The sequence below is a fragment of the Meriones unguiculatus genome, chromosome 1 (assembly GCF_030254825.1).
Source record: "Meriones unguiculatus strain TT.TT164.6M chromosome 1, Bangor_MerUng_6.1, whole genome shotgun sequence".
In the NCBI taxonomy this organism is placed as follows: Eukaryota; Metazoa; Chordata; class Mammalia; order Rodentia; family Muridae; genus Meriones; species Meriones unguiculatus.
In genome coordinates, this window is record NC_083349.1 from 79,668,778 (window position 1) to 79,688,573 (window position 19,796).

General features: G+C 38.2%; 1 protein-coding gene across 39 annotated transcripts in view; it reads right to left on the reverse strand.

The window, feature by feature from the left end:
• Window positions 1-19,796, reverse strand: part of Nrcam (neuronal cell adhesion molecule) — a 509,489-nt gene that overhangs the window by 131,494 nt on the left and 358,199 nt on the right. For 21 of the 39 annotated variants that reach the window (XR_009594569.1, XM_060392024.1, XM_060391962.1 and 18 more), the window contains 5 exons: window positions 9,088-9,286; window positions 7,060-7,089; window positions 4,528-4,633; window positions 2,101-2,297; window positions 935-1,057 (listed from right to left, as the gene is read on the reverse strand). Coding sequence is in view for 38 of the 39 variants with exons in the window: in XM_060392024.1 (XP_060248007.1) it covers window positions 935-1,057; window positions 2,101-2,297; window positions 4,528-4,633; window positions 7,060-7,089; window positions 9,088-9,196 (565 nt within the window). In the remaining variant the exon portion in view is untranslated. The remainder of the gene's footprint in view (window positions 1-934; window positions 1,058-2,100; window positions 2,298-4,527; window positions 4,634-7,059; window positions 7,090-9,087; window positions 9,287-19,796) is intronic. The other 18 variants (XM_060392124.1, XM_060392113.1, XM_060392108.1 and 15 more) reach the window with 2 other exon arrangements.

A 19,796-nucleotide genomic window follows, 5' to 3' on the forward strand; every position in this document is an offset into this window, starting at 1 on the left:
AAACAGGACAGGAGCCTAACACAGAGGGCCTCTGAAAGACTCTACCTAGCAGTGTATCAAAGCAGATGCAGAGGCATACATTTTAAGGAGCCCCCAAATAAAATAGCGTTTGAAAAAGTAGCACCAACAAACACTCTACTGCTGCCTCCCAAGTTCCAAGTCACCATTAACCATGTCCTGGATTATAATAAACACCTAATTGGACTGTGCTGCTCTTTCTTTTTCAAGTGCTGGGGATTGAATGTAGGACCTTACAGATTCTAGACAAGTGGTCTAGTACTAAACTACACACTGTGCCACATCCTGGCCTCCCCCGACTTTCCTTTTGTCCTTGCTTTCAAACATGAATGGAAATTTTACTAATTATTTTTACCTTTTACTAATTATTTTATTTCTGATAAATATATTCCTCTAACATTTTACTACTTCATTCAGAGGGGAAAACAAGCCTTTCCCTTGGCTCTTTCAATATGGCCACTTTTTCTATTGTTCTTAACATCTTATGGATGTTCTCCCCTGGGGCTTGCATCAGTGCCCCTTTTCACACAGATAAGCAGGCCACTGGTTTGCCTTCTCACTCCACCCCATTAGCACTACGCTCACGTTTCTGGTTTCTTTTCTTCCATAAAATTTATTGTTGACTGATATATATTTTCAAAATACATTTTCTTTTTCTTCCTTTTTCTTTTAAGCTTACCTCTGTTGTGCAGAAGGCAAGCCCTGTGACAGCAAGTATTTTCTGGTGTTGTTGATCTATAGCAGTGTATGGCATAGTTAATGAATTAAATAGCATGGTACTTATTTCAGTAAGCTGCTTTTTTTCTGAGCACATATAGATCATTTTATAAGCACTTTATGATTTGTAAGAGGAGATAAACTATTATGACAAGTAAGCATAAGTCAACTGAAGAAAATTCTTAGTGTTAAGACTTACAATTATCCATCCAAAATATTATGGCTGGTGGTAATCCAATTGGAGGTCTACAGGGAAGCACCAATGACTGACCATTTCGAAGTATTATTGGTTCAAGTCTTTCTTTGGTCCACAAGGGCGACCCTGTTAAGCAAAAACCAAAAATCTTCTTAGTTATTTCTTTATGCAAAAATAAAAGAAGACAACAAAACAAAAAAGTCACCCAAAGATTTTGGGAAATGTAACTTAGAATTTACATATATTAATTAATGAATTACTTTAAAATTTACTTTAAAGTAGGGTGTTAGAATAAAAAAACACATATACACACAATAGTAGAAGGGAAGAAAATCTCCTTTATTATCATTGGCAGTGTAACTCAAGCCACTACTCCATTGCTTAATAATTTACACTAATACATCAATAAGACATTGTCTTTTATACAAGCAAGCTCTCCAAAGAGAATGGGAAAAAAATTAAATGTCAACAAACTTGCTAAATAAGAATATATATACATTTGAATTTCATATGGTATTATATATGTATGCTTACTTATAATATTGGTAAGAGAATATATGATATATTAATGTCAAAGGTTTTAAAATAGCATTTCAGAATAAGATAGTTTTATGTACATAAGGAAAGAAAATACTGATTAGAAATTATTTCTATGAATGAAAAGACTCATGAACAATTTACATTTCTTTATGTACAATTTTAAATATGTAATTTTAAATGTTTTCAAAATAACCATAACTACAAATGGCCATTATTCTTTAAATATAATTAAGGCTGTTGAGAGGATTTTAACACTGACTACTGTAAAAAGGTCCATCAAATCCTAATGCAAATTTAAAACAATTGTTAAAAGAAATCACATAGTAATTTGTTAACCATATCATAAGAATTTATTTTCATCTTATAATAAGCTACACAAGAAATAAATATCTAGATCGATTTAGGGAATAAACACCTTTTTTAGCCTTGTTCTTTCATTCAGGACTTGGATAAAGGACACAATGGATTGGCAAACACTAGGCTGAGAAGCTTGCTAGATTGTTAGCAGAAAATAGGAGACATTAATTTTATGAAAGCCAAAGTGAGAATATTGGAAGCTATGTTCTTGCTTTCTTTGGCCATATTTGGATAACGTGATAGATGATGAGCTGGGCTGACAAACTACTTACTAGACGGGCGGACAACAATGCTGTTAGAGACAGCAGCTCCGCGCTCGTTCCTTGCTGTGCATTGGTACACTCCCTCATACGTCTCTGCTTTTCCTTCAGCCATGATGTTGATGATGAGTGTTCCTGAGCCATGCTTCATAGTGACCAGAGGGTCTTTGTCTATGTCAAAATGAGTTCCATTACGAGTCCAGGAAAAGCTGCCCAACACATCAAAGATTAAAGGTCATTAATAGTCTAGAAAAAAATAGGATTATATACCCCTTTAATAATGTTAGGTTTTATGGAGTTCCAGGAGTAATTGTTAGATTTCAATATTTAGTAAAAGGTCTCCATGCTTAAAAGATTATGCCAAATCACAATTCAGAAAAAAAGTGCTGTTTTTACATTTTGAGGCATATACTTCTTTAAAATCAGCTCAAATCTAACACAAATTGCCTGCCATTTTTTTCTAAGGAAAAAAAAAAAAAAACACTTTTCAAGGCAGTCTCTGAACTTCATTAACAGTTCACACAGTTAAACTGTTTAGAAAAATGTACTCTAAGCTGAAATGTGACAAGAAAAGCCTCCGTAAGTATTGATTATCTTTGAGTGAGAAGCTGTTTCAAGTTACCAAAGTATAAAATTAGAGCCTTGGAGAAGAGTTAAAACTCTGGGGTATTTTAAATGTTAGTTTTAAAAAATGGTAATTCTATCTAAGGTGCACTTTAGGATTGTTAATTCTAGAAATAATATATATGTATGTATGTATATTAGAATAATATATATGTATGTATATTAGAATAATATATATGTATGTATATTAGAATAATATATATGCATGTATATATATTAGAGGATATACCAAATTGTCAACCAAGATTCATTTTTTTCAGTTTAGTTACATAAAAGATGTCTTTCTATAAATGTTATGTGTTCATGTGACTAAATACTTCCAAATTAGTCACACCTTGGTGATGGTGAGATGATGGAGAGGAATACATGTCAAACTTTCCTGTGTTTTTCAACTTAGATTTCTTTTCTTACTATTTATGCTTACAGTGGTGCTTACAAAAGCTAGGGCGGGAAGTGGTAGTGATGCAGGCTACACTTACCTCATGGACAGAGGTCAAGAAGACTGAAAAACGTACTACACTACACAGGACAGGTTCATTCTCACAGCAAAAGTCATTACCACTAACTCCTGAGAAGTCTTGCCATACAAGTATGGTGGGCATTAACTAAGAATGAAGCTCAAAGGCACATTGAGGCCTGTTTGAAGCTGGTTTTCAGCAATATGATTGGGTTACAATATGTTTTGGAATAAAGCTTTGATGGAACTGTTGACATACATAGGTATCTAGAATTAGGTGTATAATATATAAATTTGCCATAAAATACCTAAAACATTCCTACTTTTATTAATTATAAATTATTATGCCTTGTTACTGTTAGGACCAAATAAATAATGATGATGTACACAGCTGATTTTATATGAAAGAGGTTTATTAGATGGAGATGATGACAGAGAGAGAAGGAAAAAGCAAGTCATGATAAGGGAACGGGGGGCACCCCAATAGAGAAAGGGGAGAGGGCAAGAGCTAAGAGAGAGACAAAGTGGTAGGTTGATCCTTTTAAGGAGCAATGTAACCACGCCTGCCAGGTGTGGCTACCTGGCCTGCTACACATAATGGCATCATAGGTTGCTAGGCAACCCAGAAGCAGGCTGCCTAAATACTAACATTCCTCCTTTTTTCTATAAATAAAAAATGAGGAGCTGGAGCTGCTTGTCCTAGTCCTGAAGCACACCAGTTACAATTTAACAGTCATGAATTTAATGGTTATAATAGTTACTATTTTTAACAATCAAACTCTATAGAATTCTCCACATTGCTGGACTAGATGTTGTGTCATTCTCTGTAGGGCCTCCATAGATAGTCCATCAGGATGTCCCTCAGTTTCCCATCTTTATAATGTTTTGTTTAGACTGGATTATGAAGTGCTTATGCTAAGATCCACATAGACAACCCCAATAAGTATAGAGAACACTGTACGTAGGACTATTCTATGGCCAGTATAGAGGTAGGAGAGTTTGTAGAATCCATCAATTCAAATTATTCTTGACTTCTCAACATATGAAGAAAACCAAGCTCAAATAAAAGGGGTTTGGCCTTATCAAAAACCATTAGTGTGAGAACCAAGATAAGAGGGTCTTTTCCCATCATTCCACAAATTATGAGCATTTTACAGAAAAGATGGATAGTAAAATGCAAAAATCTGGGTTTTATCAAATGAGCTGTAATTAATCTGAGAGATGAGACAATGAACCTATGACCGATACTTTAGAGATATGTGGAACCTAAAAAGATACATTAAACTTCTGAATGGCTGAAATGAGCCAGGGAGTTGGTTAGATAAACAAGTACTATCAAAAATAGGACACAGGCTTACCTTGGAGGAGGTTTCCCTTTGGCCTCACACTGGATTACAATATTCTCCCGAGGATCAATAATGTAGTTTTTTGGTGATTGTTGAGTGATGGTTGGAGGCTGCACCACTTAATTGTAAAACAGAGAATAACGTAAAGAAATAAATGACTTACTATCATGATAGCAACCACTTTTTCAATATTAAAATCATTTGCCTTAGATTAATATGTCACAATTATTCTTAGTTATTTGTTGTAGCAGTAAATCATTAGTTTTTCAACTAAAACTCAGCTAAAGTCAGGATATAGCTTCCCCTTGGTAACAATCATACACACTACAAAGTACATTTTCCCAGACCAAAAGTCTGGGAAAATAGTTACTAATACCAATCTAATATTCAAACATTGTTTTTCTGATGTAACAATGAGAAATTCATGGTTCTTTCATTTCAAGTGATGTCTGTCAATATAAGTATGAGGTAGATTTGAATCTTTAGTAGGATAGTCACTGACATAACATTCATTAGTATGCTAATGATTTAAATTAATATATCCTGGGGAAACTTTTGATAAACTCATATTTAAAAGATTGTTAAATTGGAGTCTTGACATGCTTTAGAGCCAGGAGGTAGATGGAATAAAGAGAAAACACTCCTATGTGGATTAGTAATAAGATTGGAACTCTTTTTCCTAGGGGGCTATGTTTCTATATGCTCTTCAAAATGTTACCTGGTCCTTTACTATGAAACTGTAAAGCTAACAGTTTTGACCCAGAGCAATTCAACCCGAGGAAAGCCAGTCTAGATAGTGACCTTGAGCATGCTTGCTCCAAGTTGCTCTAAAACTATGGTCTTTCCTCTTGTGAGATCAGGATTTTTCCTCTTTCCTCTAAGTGAGATTCTTATTAGAATGGGAAGGCACTTTAGAGGCCAGCAATTTCAACCTTGTTTGTTATTCAGAGAAGTCAAATGGCTTGACCAGGAAGGCGCCAAGCAGAGACTAATTCTCACCTATTTTCTGCTTGGCCAGTGCTAAGCAGAAGGGGCGATATTCACACAAAGTGGTGGTTGGCAACAAGGAGCAACTTGCCCTTGCCTTTGCCCTTCCAGGGATCTTTGCATTACCATAACCAGGGCTGGGATAGAATTGTTACCTGTAGTAGGTAGAGGGCAAGCATGTCTCTATACATCTCACAATGTGTAGAGCATTTTCCCATGACAAAGGCTTCCCTGGCCCCCAGTGCAAACATGTTGGGGCATCTTTGGGACTGTGCAATGAAGTAGTCCTGTTCCAGCTTGCTTTGCTGAACTTTGGACCTTCCTGCCTCTATCTTGCTGATTTTCAATGCTAGTTAGTTTTATCTGAAGGTTAATGGCTCCCTGTTTGTTGTTGTTGTTGTTTTAGTTGGGAGACTTGAACCTCAACCCCTGTAAGCCCTCAGAAGGAAAGGGAAGTTCAAAAGTTGACCTGGCCTCCAACTGTGACTAGAAGGATTATTAACACATTTTGTGTAAAAATTTTTAGTAGATGCCAACACTGGGATTGTTCAGTTGTGCTTCAAGCATTCTGATTTGGGCCAGGTTCATTTTGGAGTGATCAGTCTTCAGATTCTGGGAGTACAGTATTTGGGATAATAAAAGGAATTCTTGAGGTCCTACACTGTCAAAATAATGAAGAGAGATGTTGATAGAAGGGATTCCTAGGAGTGATTTAGTCCAGTCCTTCTTGGGGATGGTAGGAGGTAGATAAGATGGGGTAAGACAGTGCCAGACATGCAAATTTGGTGGTTTCAAATGCAGGGCTTCCCCTCCTGTGCCTGCAGCTGTACCAGGAGTTTGCCATCTGGAGGTTTCTTTTTGAATAGTGCTTAGATCATATTGCAATTAACAAATGCTTTGTAGGGTCTTACCAAGAGTTCTCTGTTTAACTCAACATCAAAGGAAAATGTATGAAACTGGACATCTTTTCAGTAGATGATAAATGCTACCCAGCTGTCAGAAGCAGCAGAAATTTTTGCTTATAGGAAGCCTCCCAGGAGCGATATGACTGAAGTGGTCTGTCTTCTGTGTATTTCAAAACAAGCTTCTAATTTGCCAGACTTTTTCACTTATAATTCTAGCAACACTGTTCTACCCAGTTCTGAAGGTTAAAGCCATAGAAGAGGGAGTTGAGTGAAGCTTCTGATATATACCCAATTTCCAAACCTCTGCAAAAGATGTGTCTGTTCCAGTTGATGGCATTTAAAACAAAATAATCATTCTCCCTACATTTTTTGTTAACTTTCTCATTGAGTTACATCAGATGTGAATACAGCTTGGATGTTAGTAGAACAGCAGGTTGGCAAAGTAGTATGAAAGTCTCCATAACTCATGCAGGTTATAAACATATTTGTACCTTAGCATTCAAATGAGGTACTTGGCTATAGTAAGCAACATGCTTAAAAAAACACTAATCACAAAACATAATCATGTTTATTTGATTCACACTATTAATTCAAGAAACAAGGACACGGTCACATTTTCACACTGCCTAGTAATTTGTAGAAAGACACTTACAGTCATCAAGAAGCTTTGCTTTTTCCCCATCAGTATCAGCAGGTGAGTGGGCAAAGAAGATTAAAGAAAATCAGATGTTAGTAGTCAGAATGTTAGCACTCTAAAGATAAAAAAGGAGCATTTTGTCTACTTGATTTGACCTAGGGAAAAAAACCCATATTGTGAAAGTTAAAATTGTGACATTACAATGTCACAATTACATTACAAGAAAAAGAAAGTGGGTACTCTTGGTTTGGTCTGCCCCTGCAGCAGCTTCTCACACCAGCATATGGGAGAATAAAGGCTACGCTGAAGGGGAAACAAAGAAACAAACAAAACAAACAAACAAATAAACAAACAAACAAACAAACAAACAAAAAACCAACTCTTCCAGGATAAGAGTGGCTAATTCTATCCTATACACATTGTGCTGTACTGATAACTGTGCTCAATTTGAAAAAGTAAATGAAATCTACAATTGAGTTGTCACATTATGTGTAGTATTCAATCTTATTATTCTGGACACTGATGCACATGATGATGATACCTCACGATTGAATCTCGCTACAATTTTCCATCTGAGTCAAATCCAACACTGATTTAAGATTCTCACATTTCTGTGGTTACTCTTCAAGATGGTTTTATGCTATTAGCATATTTCTGCTTTGGAATTCTCAACCACCCAGATTGCTGGGTCCTGTAGATAGTGTCATTTTGTGTGCTGAAAAAAAAGGATATGTGGAATGAGGATGTGTTTGCAATTTCAATCATTCTGCAGGGCTGCCTGTCATTACAGCTTGCAAAGGTTAATGCAGGAAAGCCTAGGCTACCTGTGACATTATTTTCATCATGCCTGTGTCTCTTCTCTTTTAGCTGCCGTAATTAAGTTAGCCCTAGGTGCCTGTTTCCCCTGATGGTTTGAGCAATCATATTAAGGAGGAATATTTTTAACACAAGAGAGAACAAAGCATTTCCCCTACTGCTTTTCCCTCTTTTCAGTGCATCTATTTACTTATTAAATAAGTAAGCATTTATTTACTCCTGCTTTAATAGGCTTAAGAAAATGCATATTTCAATTAATATATTTACATATTTCAAATTAAAGATGAATAACTTTAAAAATGAAAAGGCTTCTTTTTGTTGCCCCTTGGTGTAGAGAAGCATGGCCCAGGAAATGAGCTGAGTGTGCAAGAAATCTGTCTCTTCTTTCCAACGACAGCTGCAGCTTCTGCAGCAGAAAAGGACACACAAGCAATTGGATAACCCCAGGAAACAGCTATCTCCCTTGCACCTTAGAAAGCTTGCCAAACAGATGTTCTGTTCAGGAAGCTAATGGTTTTAAAGAGGTCATGTAGATTGGGGGGTAAATGAGTAAATTAATTGTGAAGTACAGTAATTGTTCAGATTTAAAATTCTGCTTTCTGCTGCAGAAACATACCCAGGAGGAAGTCAGTTTTGTCTTTATTATCTATGAACAAACCACTCAGGCTAGGGAGACTATAATGTACATTGTATATTTTGGGAAATGAGAGTGAGAAATGCAGTAGGATCAGGATAAACAAAGTATGAAGTATGGGTGATTTGGGGATATTGTTTGAGGATTAGCAAGACCATTTTCTGATTTTGTTTTTGTTTTTTTGTTTTTTTCAGAGATGCCTCAGCAATGAAGGGAGAAAGTGACACAATGAAAACAATAAGTGGGAAGGGTCTCTGCATCATCCTTGTAAAGTGGTTCACATGGTCCTTCTATAAAGCTTTGCCCACTGGGAAGATAGGGCAGTTGAACCAGTTTCTTCTCAGACCACTCCCACCACTGTACGCAAAAGACACCTGAAGCAAAGAAAGATAAAGACAGCATGTCCAGACATTTCCACTACCCTTTCTTCAGTGTCTTCATAAACACCAGGTGCTGAAGATAAAAGCCAAATTAATTTTGACTAGCTTTTCAGTGTCATGCAGACACTTTCCTCATAAACACAGCTCAGGGTGATGGTAAATGCTGGAAGGTTTGGTCTCCTGGTCTAAGAGCTTTAAACTGTTAATACTCACGATCAAGAGGTACATCCAGGGCGTTAACCATCTGGCACAGGAAGAGGATCAGGGGCGCCCTCCCTGCAGATGAATGCTTCTTTTTCAGCATTATTTTAGGCTGCACCATCTTTACTCCTGCTGAGACCCACACAGAGAATTTCCTTTTCTTCTTTCACAGATTTGTGTGCCACGTTTAAATAATTTCTCATGCAGCGAGCTGAAAAAGGATGGGATAAGAAGAATAATTATGACATATTAAAAGACAGAAATGAAAAGTGAAAATGTGCAGCTCAGAAAAATCAGACCTCTATTATACATGAATTAAAAAAAGGAGCTGAGTTTTAAATATTTAACCCAGAGACTGGAATAATGATTTATTCATAAATCTAAAATCAGTTCCGAAATATTTGTGGTATTGTCAAGCAAAATCTGCCCCCTTTCCCATTATTATGATTTTTCCATATTAAATATTTGTATTCAGCTCTCTGAAGGCAACCATATCTTTGTAATAGGTAAGGAAACCCTGGCTTTGAAGCCAGTTAAAAAGTGAGCACTGAGTCTTCAGAGGGAAGGGGCCTCTTCATTCTGAAGATGCTCTGTAGGAGAGTTCTGGGCATGGCCACATGTTTTCTTCAAACTCTAAACACTGATGGAGAAGATGAACTCTGACAATCAAGATCATCTTACTTACTCTACAGTTTCAGAGACAGCTGAGCTTTGGGTTCCAGGCTATCCTCTGTAGTCCTCAACAGCGCTGATTAATTATTCTTTCTTGTGAAATACTGGAAGTCACCATAGTAGTTCATTACATCCTTTAATATGTCTTTAACATCCTCCATGATCTGGCCTGGTTTATTCCACCAGCTTTCTTCCACTTCCTTGTAATATTTTCTAGATGATTTCTTTCCATTTTTCTTGTGTTTTTTCTAGTCCCTCAATATGCCTTGAACTCTCCCACCTTCTTGTCGTAGTTTATCCCATCCCTTTACCTGGAAAGCTTTATCCAACCTATTTGCTTACCAAAGTCCTATTTGTTTTTCATAAATCGCTTAAGACATCCTTTTCAAGAAACATCAGCTGATCACTCAAACTAGAAAGCATTCCATCATTGCCTCTGAATTTCTGAAATTTCTCATTTGCTAATACTGTTCATATATATATATATATATGTGTGTGTGTGTGTGTGTGTGTGTGCATGTGTGTGTGCATGTTTGTATGTAACATGATCTCAGCACCTAGGAGGCTGACACAAGAGGATTGTTGGGAGTTCAAGGGCATCTTAAGCTACATAATGAGTACAGTTCAATTTGGGCTACAAGCAAGGCATTGTCTCAAAACAAACAAAAATACCCATAGATAGATAGATAGATAGATAGATAGATAGATAGATAGATAGACTATGTGGGCTGTCTTTTTCTCATCTCCCCATCCTTCTGCCACCCTGCCTAAAAAAGCATCACACTGAAAGCCTTAGCTCTGTCATAGAGACAGATGTCTGCCCCACCTGAAAAGAAAAGTTTTTATTGTCTTCTCAGGAAGGAAAGACACTTGCGAGCAATGGTTCTCTTAAGAGGGTGAAAGGGGGGAAAAAAGAGGGTGAAAGGAAATGACACTATTATAACCTAAGGTAGTTTTTGTAGGTTTAATTATATATGTAATTTTTAAGAAGTCATGTATTTTCATAATAACCATCATTTCCACCAAAATGCACTTCTGCAGGCTAGAGACTGAATCTCTCTTATTCCTGACAGCACCACAGTAGCCTACTTGGAACATGAAAGGAAAGAAATAAATATAGTAACAAAATTAATGAATGTAAGAAAAAAGAACAAAAAAGAGCCTTAAGATCCTTGAAATGATTGTAGAACAGGCTAACCCGAGCTATATTTATACTATAACATTCAGTTTCCAGACCAGAATCTAGTCATCGTAAACAAATCAGTTGTAATAAAATAATAGATCAGCACATGGGATAAAGCACAAACGTGAAAAAATGAAACAATGTAGATAATGTGTGTTGCTAGCAACAGAATTCAGATTTAAGTTTGGTTTTGATGAACTTCTTACAAAACAGATACAAAGAAAAAACTAGCTAATGGTAGGCATTCTGCTTATACAAATATTATTTTGTGAATTAAGCATTCACACTATGTGGCTTAAGATCCAAAATTTTTGTCTTTTATTATGTTATTAGTCTCTAGGAAGCATTTAGGTAGAGAAGCTTGTTGAAGCATTTCTGACCCATATTTAAAGCACATGTGTGCTTTCTGTGTGCACATGGCATATCTCCGCCATAAAATCACATTTTCATAGGTCTCCTCAGATCTGTCAGATTTGCTGTTAATTCTAATTCAACAAAAGCTTCAGGGAAAATAAAATAAAGGGCACTAAAGCAAGTAGATCTTACATATAACATATGCTGAGCAAACACAGCAAAGTTAAACTCTAAGATACACACTAGATGACTGCGTGATTTATGAGCCATGTTAATTTAGTTTATTAGATTTAAGTACTCAGCCCTCTAAACAGGTACTAGACAACTCAAACACTTCCCCAAATCTGTACTATACAGTACAATGCCTATAGGATCTTAAATAGCTACACAGTTTCTAAGTTCTTCACTTGTTATATATTTTGCTGTTAGGCCCAGCAAGAGCCTAAATATAAGAAGGTATGAAGAGAACTCAGGAAACTAATCATCCATCAATGCAAAATCGCAAGAGATTCATTCTGACCATTGCGCAATGGGGTCACCCCTGCTGGTCAGCAAGGAGTGGCACAGGGAGACAAAGACCTTAGGCTTTTAAAAGGCAAGGCGCGGGGAATTCTAGGAGTTGCCTTCTTGGCAATTCATGATTGGATGAGGTATTTAACTTTTAAAATAATTTGTTGGTTCTGGTCAGCCCTGTCCAGATATCTGATCTTCAAGTCAGTTTGGAATTTCCTGCCATATGAGATATAGCCACAGTTAAAGTTGGGAGAATGATTAACTCATCCCATGTCTATTCTGAGGAGTGGGGGTTACAGGCTTTGGATCTAAGGTCAGGAGAAGGATTGGGGTCATTTGGCCCAGTTTCCAAACAAAATTCATCTCACAGGCGCCAGCCGGTGATTTTCTCTCCATTTCGTAGAGATCTCTGCTTGTTCTCTTCCTTATCTCTGCCCTCACAGATGGCTAATGTCAGGAACTTTTACATTCCTCGGCTCTCTGGAGAAGCACTTAGAGGCTTTAATTAACATGGGCCTAAAACTTGAAAATATAAAAAACATAGGTTACAAAGTTAGTCTGATTCTTTCATTGCCTCATGTTTTAAAGTATTCATTCTCCCAAAACAGAAAAAACAATGAGACAAGCTTCATATATAACTATCTTTATTCTTTTAAAGTATACATGGAATTAGTAAATTGCGTATAAAATCAGTGTGCACTATAAAGAAAAAAATCAAGTTTTAGAGAAACATAGAAAGTACTTACTTAAAGAGGCATGAGCAAATAAATCTTCACACTATTGGGAGATTAGGAACTATAACACTGGAAAACATGGTCTCTCCTCAAAGGTTGAAAGTTAATTGCACAATTATCTACAGATTATCTCCAGTGCATATTCTTTTAGGGCAGGACAAAGCAATGTCCTGCCTATCACTGACTCCTACTGGAGAAAAATCACCCACACTTACATGACCTCAAATGTGACATGCCAAGCACTCAAGGACAGTACTCAATCAAACTGCAAGTCAAAAACATTGCCAGAAAACTGAGCTTTCCCTCAGTGAAAGGAATGTGTTCTGAATTTGCACAAAGAAAACTCCTGCTTTGCATCCATAGTATTCAATGCCCTTCCCACCAGGAGCCACTTGCCTTGTATTTCACCTTGGGAGATGACAGTTATTCAACAGTAAGTTAGAATCACAGACCAAACTAAATTCTTTGTGTAACTAGAGTAAAAGGAATAAAATCCCAATGTGAAATACCACACCAGTTACACATGTCAGCTTGAAATTTTCAAAAGATATTTACTATTAGACATTGTAAAGCATGCTTGAAAAAGATCATTGTATGCCCTGATAAGTCACTTTGATATTTAAAATTACCCATGCTATTAAAATGATCAACTATATATTTTTATAGTTGATAAAAATATAGTTATCAACTATATATATAAAAATATAAATATATAGATATTTTTATAGTTGATAAAAATATATTACTATATATTTTTAAGAAAAAAAAAACCCTAAAGTTTTGACAAAAGATTCATGCAAAACCTCCCAAAAAGTAGCTGTAATATGGTTTCCTTAAGAAGTCTTTGTTTTTAGAAAGAAAATAAAACATCTCAAACGAGAATTGAAGTTATTTAAATCGTTAAAAGTTAGCTCTCCTGCAAGACAGGAAGGCCATCTTCTTCTTTGCTGTTTGAGCTTTTCTGTATCCAACATGGAGAAAGGTTAATGCTGAGTACAGACAGCTGATCTACATTCTTCAAGCCAGTGAACAAAATAGTGATATACCTGGACAACCATGATACACTAATTGCTGCCCGTTATGGCCCAGCAACAGCTGGCCTTTCTGGCTGCATACCCACTGGATGTGGCATTGTCCTGACTGTTTTCCAGTGTCTGTATCCAGCTAAGGGATGGTCACTTGTTAGGCTGTAAATATATTTAATGGAAGGAATAAGCACATGAATGCCACCCCTAGCTACTCCTGTGCTCTTCAGTCAAAGGTTTGTATCTGAGTTCATGGAGGGATTAGAGACAAAATCCTCCACGACGTCACAGTTATACTAGTACGACTGCAGGTCGCACCAAGCTCAATAAAGCCTATCTGAGGTATGGACCACAGAGACTTCAAGGATCTCTGCAAACAGCATAGCTGTGTGAGGCTTTAAAGGGGATGTTTCTAATTTCCTTCATGTCAAAGGAATCTCCCAGTAGATGTCTACAAAGAATCAATAACTATAATGAAACAATATCTAAGGAAAGATAAAAAGTAACAGGTGTCTTAGGACTTCAATTGCTGTGAAGAAACAACATAACCAAAAAGCAAGCTAGGGAGGAAAGGGTTTATTTAGCTTACACTTCGATATACACATCAAAGAAAGTCAGGACAGGAACTCAAACAGGACAAAAACTTGGAGACAGGAGGGCATGAAGGGGTGCTGCTTACTGGCTGGCTCTTGCTCACCCTGGTTTCTTTTCTTTTTTTTTTTTTCAATGCAGTTTATTCAGAAACCTTGAACAATCCTCGGACCCTGGGGAAAGCCAGCCCACAGCTTAAATAGCCTCTGGGTAGCCAACCCAGGCGTGCCACATGGGCAATGCAGATAGGTCCACATACATGGAAGCAAGCCAGATCCTCAGCCTTAGCCAAATGTGGAGTTGTTCATGACAGAGAGCACTCACCATCGGGAAGGTGGAAGGCAGAAACCAGCTCCAACTTTAAGGCATAGCATTCCGCAGCTCTCTACAGTTCCCCCTTTTTGTTTTAGATGCATCAGGCAAGAGTAGAGGTCTGATCTCTGATATTAGAAATAAATTGGGACTTTGTACCGATGTTCGTTTAGGTGTCATCCACCCAAAGAGCATCAGACCCGTCCGATACCTTTTTCTCAGAGGCGGGACCTGGGGCATCAACCTGCATGCAACCAGACATGCTCTTCTCTGGGTCCAAAGCAGCTGACCCTGAGTGCAGTGCTTAGCCTCGCATCCTGAGCATAACATTTTAGCTTTTTATGGTATCCAACCATGCTTGGGGAGAATGTCCTGCTTCAATGGCTGTAAAGGCCTGAATGATCAAGGCTGCATCACACTGTTGTGAGACTCTAATCTTGCATATATACCACAGGCAAACCAAGGAGACCAACACCAGAAGGCCTGCTAACGCTCCCCGCCCATTCCTTCAGATGATTCATGGCTGCAGCAATCCATGATGATAATCCTGTGGCTAGTCCTGCGTCCACTCTGGTAGAATTTACTGTGACAATGGCCACTCTCAGCTGCTCCATCGTAGTATCGAATTCTCCAGTCCAATTACCTATAATATAGCTCGACAATTGTTTAGACAGATTTGCAGCATAGGAAAAATTCTCATGTTATATGCTAGTGACTCAACGTCCAGCATATTTTCATTGACAGACAAGTTGAGCGATTTGCCATAGGGTATCAATTTGCTCCTGCACGACGTCAATCCTCTGATTGAACACCATCAAGCTTCCTTTTAGTTGAGCATTAATTCCTTTATGTACAACTAAGGCATGAGCTACATTGGCTAAATGATTGTTCAGGGTCTGAGCAGTCTGCCCAGTATGACTCATGGCTAATGCCCCGGTGGTAGCTCCAACAGCCGCCAATGAGATGGTAGTAACAATGGTGGCTGTAGTTCCAAGATCCCTTTTCTGTCTGAAGAGAGTCATAGCGTGAGGGGCATCAACGGGCACAGGCACGCAGTGAGGCATGTGAGTAACCAGGGCATACCTAAATTTACTAGCATTCCAGCATTGGGCAAAAAAGCAAGTATCATCACCACAATTACTTGGCTCTATCTGGCTAATAATGAATAAAAAATGGGGGATATAGACAAACAGGTGTGGGCTTATAGGAAATATTATGAGAAGCCTTAACCCCCTCGTTGGAACATCCTGCGTCAGTTCTAGAACTAGCAGTGGTGGTGTCCGAGGTCTGAGTATGTTCAGGAGACCATTGCCCCCAGGGGCGAGACGTGCTCCATGCCAATTGACTAACTCCATGTTTTCCTCCACTTTTGAAAGTCATTTAAGGTTCTTAAATTATTTTTTCCCTTTTTTTAAAATTTTTCATCAATTACACTTTATTCATTCTGCATCCCCCCATAAGCCCCTCCCTCCTCCCCTCCCAATCCCACCTTCCCTCCTCCCTCTGCTTGCATGCCACTCCCCAAGTCCGCTAATAGGGGAGGTTCTCCTCTCCTTTCTGATCTTAGTCCATCAGTTCACATCAAAAGTGGCTGCATTGTCCTCTACTATGGCCTGGTAAGGCTGCTCCCCCTCAGGAGGAGGTGACTAAAGAGCAGGCCAATCAGATTATGTCAGAGGCAGTCCCTCTTCACATTACTATGTAACCCAATTGGACTCTGAACTGCCCTGGGCTACATCTGTGCAGGGGTTCTGGGTTATCTCCATGAATAGTCCTTGGTTGGAGTATGAGTCTCTGGGAAGTTCCCTGTGTTCAAATTTTCCTGTTCTGTTGCTCTCCTTGTGGAGACCCTGTCCTCTCCAGCTCTTACTATTTCCCAGTTCGTACCTAAAATTCCATTCACTCTGCCCAGCAGTTGGCCATCAGGCTCAGCATCTGCTTTGATAGTCTGAAGGACAGAGGCTTTCAGAGGCCCTCTGTGGTAGGTTCCTAGGTTGTTTCCTGTTTTCTTCTTCTTCTGATGTCCATCCTCTTTGCCTTTCCGGATGGGGATTGAACATTTTAGTTAGGGTCCTCTCTCTTGCTTAGTTTCTTTAGATGCACAGGTTTTAGTGGGTTTGTCCTATGTTGTATGTCTATATGAGTGAGTATATACCATGTGTGTCTTTTTGCTTCTGGGACAACTCACTCAGGATGATCCTTTCCAGATCCCACCATTTACCTGGGAATTTCATGATTTCCTTATTTTTCATTGCTGAGTAATATTCCATTGTGTAGATGTACTACAATTTCTGCATCCATTCTTCAGTTGAGGGGCATCTGGGTTGTTTCCAGCTTCTGGCTATTACAAATAAAGCTGCTACAAACATGGTTGAGCAAATGTCCTTTTTGTGTACTTGAGCCTCTTTTGGATATATGCCCAGTAGTGGTATGGCTGGATCTTGAGGAAGCGCTATTCCTAGTTGTCTGAGAAAGCGCCAGATTGATTTCCAGAGTGGTTGTACAAGTTTACATTCCCACCAGCAGTGGAGAAGGGTTCCCCTTTCTCTACAACCTCTCCAGCACGTGTTGTCACTTGAGTTTTTGATCTTGGCCATTCTCATGGGTGTAAGGTGAAATCTCAGGGTTGTTTTGATTTGCATTTCCCTAATGGCTAGTGAGGTTGAGCATTTCTTTAAGTGCTTCTCTGCCATTCGGTATTCCTCTACAGAGAATTCTCTGTTTAGCTCTGTTCCCCATTTTTTAAGTGGATTACTTGGTTTGCTGCTTTTCAGCTTCTTTAGTTCTTTATATATACTGGATATGAGTCCTCTGTCAGATAAAGGGTTGGTGAAGATTCTTTCCCAATCTGTAGGTGGTCGCTTTGTTTTGATGACGGTGTCCTTTGCTTTGCAGAAGCTTTTCAGTTTCATGAGGTCCCATTATTGACTGTTGCTCTTAGAGCCTGTGCTGTTGGTGTTCTGTTCAGGAAGTTTTCCCCTGTACCAATGAGTTCTAGGGTATTCCCCACTTTTTTTTCAAGCCGATTTAATGTGTCTGGTTTTATGTTGAGGTTTTTGATCCACTTGGACTTCAGTTTTGTGCAGGGTGATAAGTATGGATCTATTTGCATTTTTCTACATGTAGACATCCAGTTAGACCAGCACCATTTGTTGAAGATGCTATCTTTTTTCCATTGTATGGTTTTGGCGTCTTTGTCAAAGATCAGGTGTCCATAAGTGTGTGGGTTTATTTCTGGGTCCTCTTTCGGTTCCATTGATCCACCATTCTGTTTCTATGCCAGTACCATGCAGTTTTTAAAACTGTTGCTCTATAGTACAACTTAAGATCAGGGATGGAGATACCTCCGGAAGATCTTTTATTGTAGAGGATTGTTTTAGCAATTCTGGGTTTCTTGTTATTCCAGATGAAGTTGAGAATTTTTCTTTCCAGGTCTGTAAAGAATTGTGTTGGTAATTTGATGGGCATTGCATTGAATCTGTAGATTGCTTTTGGTAAGATGGCCATTTTTACTATGTTAATCTTGCCAAGCCATGAGCATGGGAGATCTTTCCATCTTCTCATATCTTCTTCTAATTCTTTCTTCAGAGATTTGAAATTTTTTTCATACAAGTCTTTGACTTCCTTGGTTAGGGTTACTCCGAGGTACCTTATGTCATTTGTGGCTATTATGAAGGGTGTTGTTTCCCTAATTTCTTTCTCAGCCCTTTGTCTTTTGTATACAGGAGGGCTACTGATTTTTTGAGTTAATTTTGTATCCGGCCACTTTGCTGAAGGTGTTTATCAGCTGTAGGAGTTCCCTGGTAGAGTTTTTGGGGTCACTCACGTATACTATCATATCATCTGCAAATACTGATAATTTGACTTCTTCCTTTCCAATTTGTATCCACTTGATCTCCTTCAACTGTCTTATTGCTCTAGCAAGGACTTCCAGTACTATGTTGAAGAGATATGGAGAGAGTGGGCAGCCCTGTCTTGTCCCTGATTTCAGTGGGATTGCTTTAAGTTTCTCTCCGTTCAGTTTGATGTTGGCTATAGGGTTGCTGTATATCGCCTTTACTATGTTTAGATATGTGCCTTGTATCCCTGATCTCTCCAATACTTAGAACATGAATGGATGTTGGATTTTGTCAAATGCTTTTTCAGCATCTAGGGAGATTATCATGTGGTTTTTTTCTTTCAGTTTGTTAATATGGTGGATCACATTGATGGATTTCCGTATATTGAACCACCCCTGCATACCTGGGATGAAGCCTACTTGGTCATCGTGGATAATATCTTTGATGTGTTCTTGGATTCAGTTTGCAAGTATTTTATTAAGTATTTTTGCATCAATGTTCATAAGGGAGATTGGCCGGAAATTCTCTTTCTTTGTTGAGTCTTTGTGAGGTTTAGGTACCAAGGTGACTGTGGCTTCATAGAATGAATTTGGTAATATTCCTTCTGTTTCTATTTTGTGGAATAGTTTGAAGAGAATTGGTGTTAGCTCTTCCTTGAAGGTCTGGTAGAATTCTGCGCTGAAGCCATCTGGTCCTGGGCTTTTTTTGGATGGGAGACTTTTGATGACCGCTTCTATTTCTTTGGGGGATATAGGACTATTTAGTTGATTTACCTGGTCCTGATTCAGCTTTGGTAAGTCAAATCGATCAAGAAAATTGTCCATTTCATTTAGATTTTCAAATTTTGTGGCATATAGACTTTTGAAGTAAGTCCTAATGATTGTTTGGATTTCCTCAGTGTCTGTAGTTATATCCCCCTTTTCATTTCTGATTTTGTTGATTTGGGTGGTGTCTCTCTGCCTTTTAGTTAGCCTGGCTAAGGGTTTGTCGATCTTGTTGATTTTCTCAAAGAACCAGCTCTTGGTTTCATTGATTCTTTGAATTGTTTTATTTGTTTCCAATTGATTGATTTCAGCCCTGAGTTTGATTATTTCCAGCCGTCTACTCCTTCTTGGTGTGTCTGCTTCTTCTTTTTCTAGGGTTTTTAAGTGAGCCATTAGGGTGCTTGAATGAGCTGTCTCGAATTTCTTCTTGAAGGCACTTAGTGCTATGGACTTTCCTCTTAGCACTGCTTTCATTGTGTCCCACAAGTTCGGGTATGTTGTGTCTTCATTTTCATTGATTTCTAGAAAGACTTTAATTTCTTTCTTTATTTCTTCCCTGACCCAGCTGTCATTTAGTAACAAGTTGTTCAGTTTCCATGTGTGTGTAGGCTTTTTGTTATTTCTGTTATTGTTGAGGTCCAGCTTTATTCCATGGTGATCAGACAAGATACAAGGGATTATTTCAATCTTCTTGTATCTGTTGAGGCTTGCTTTGTGACCCACTGTATGGTCTA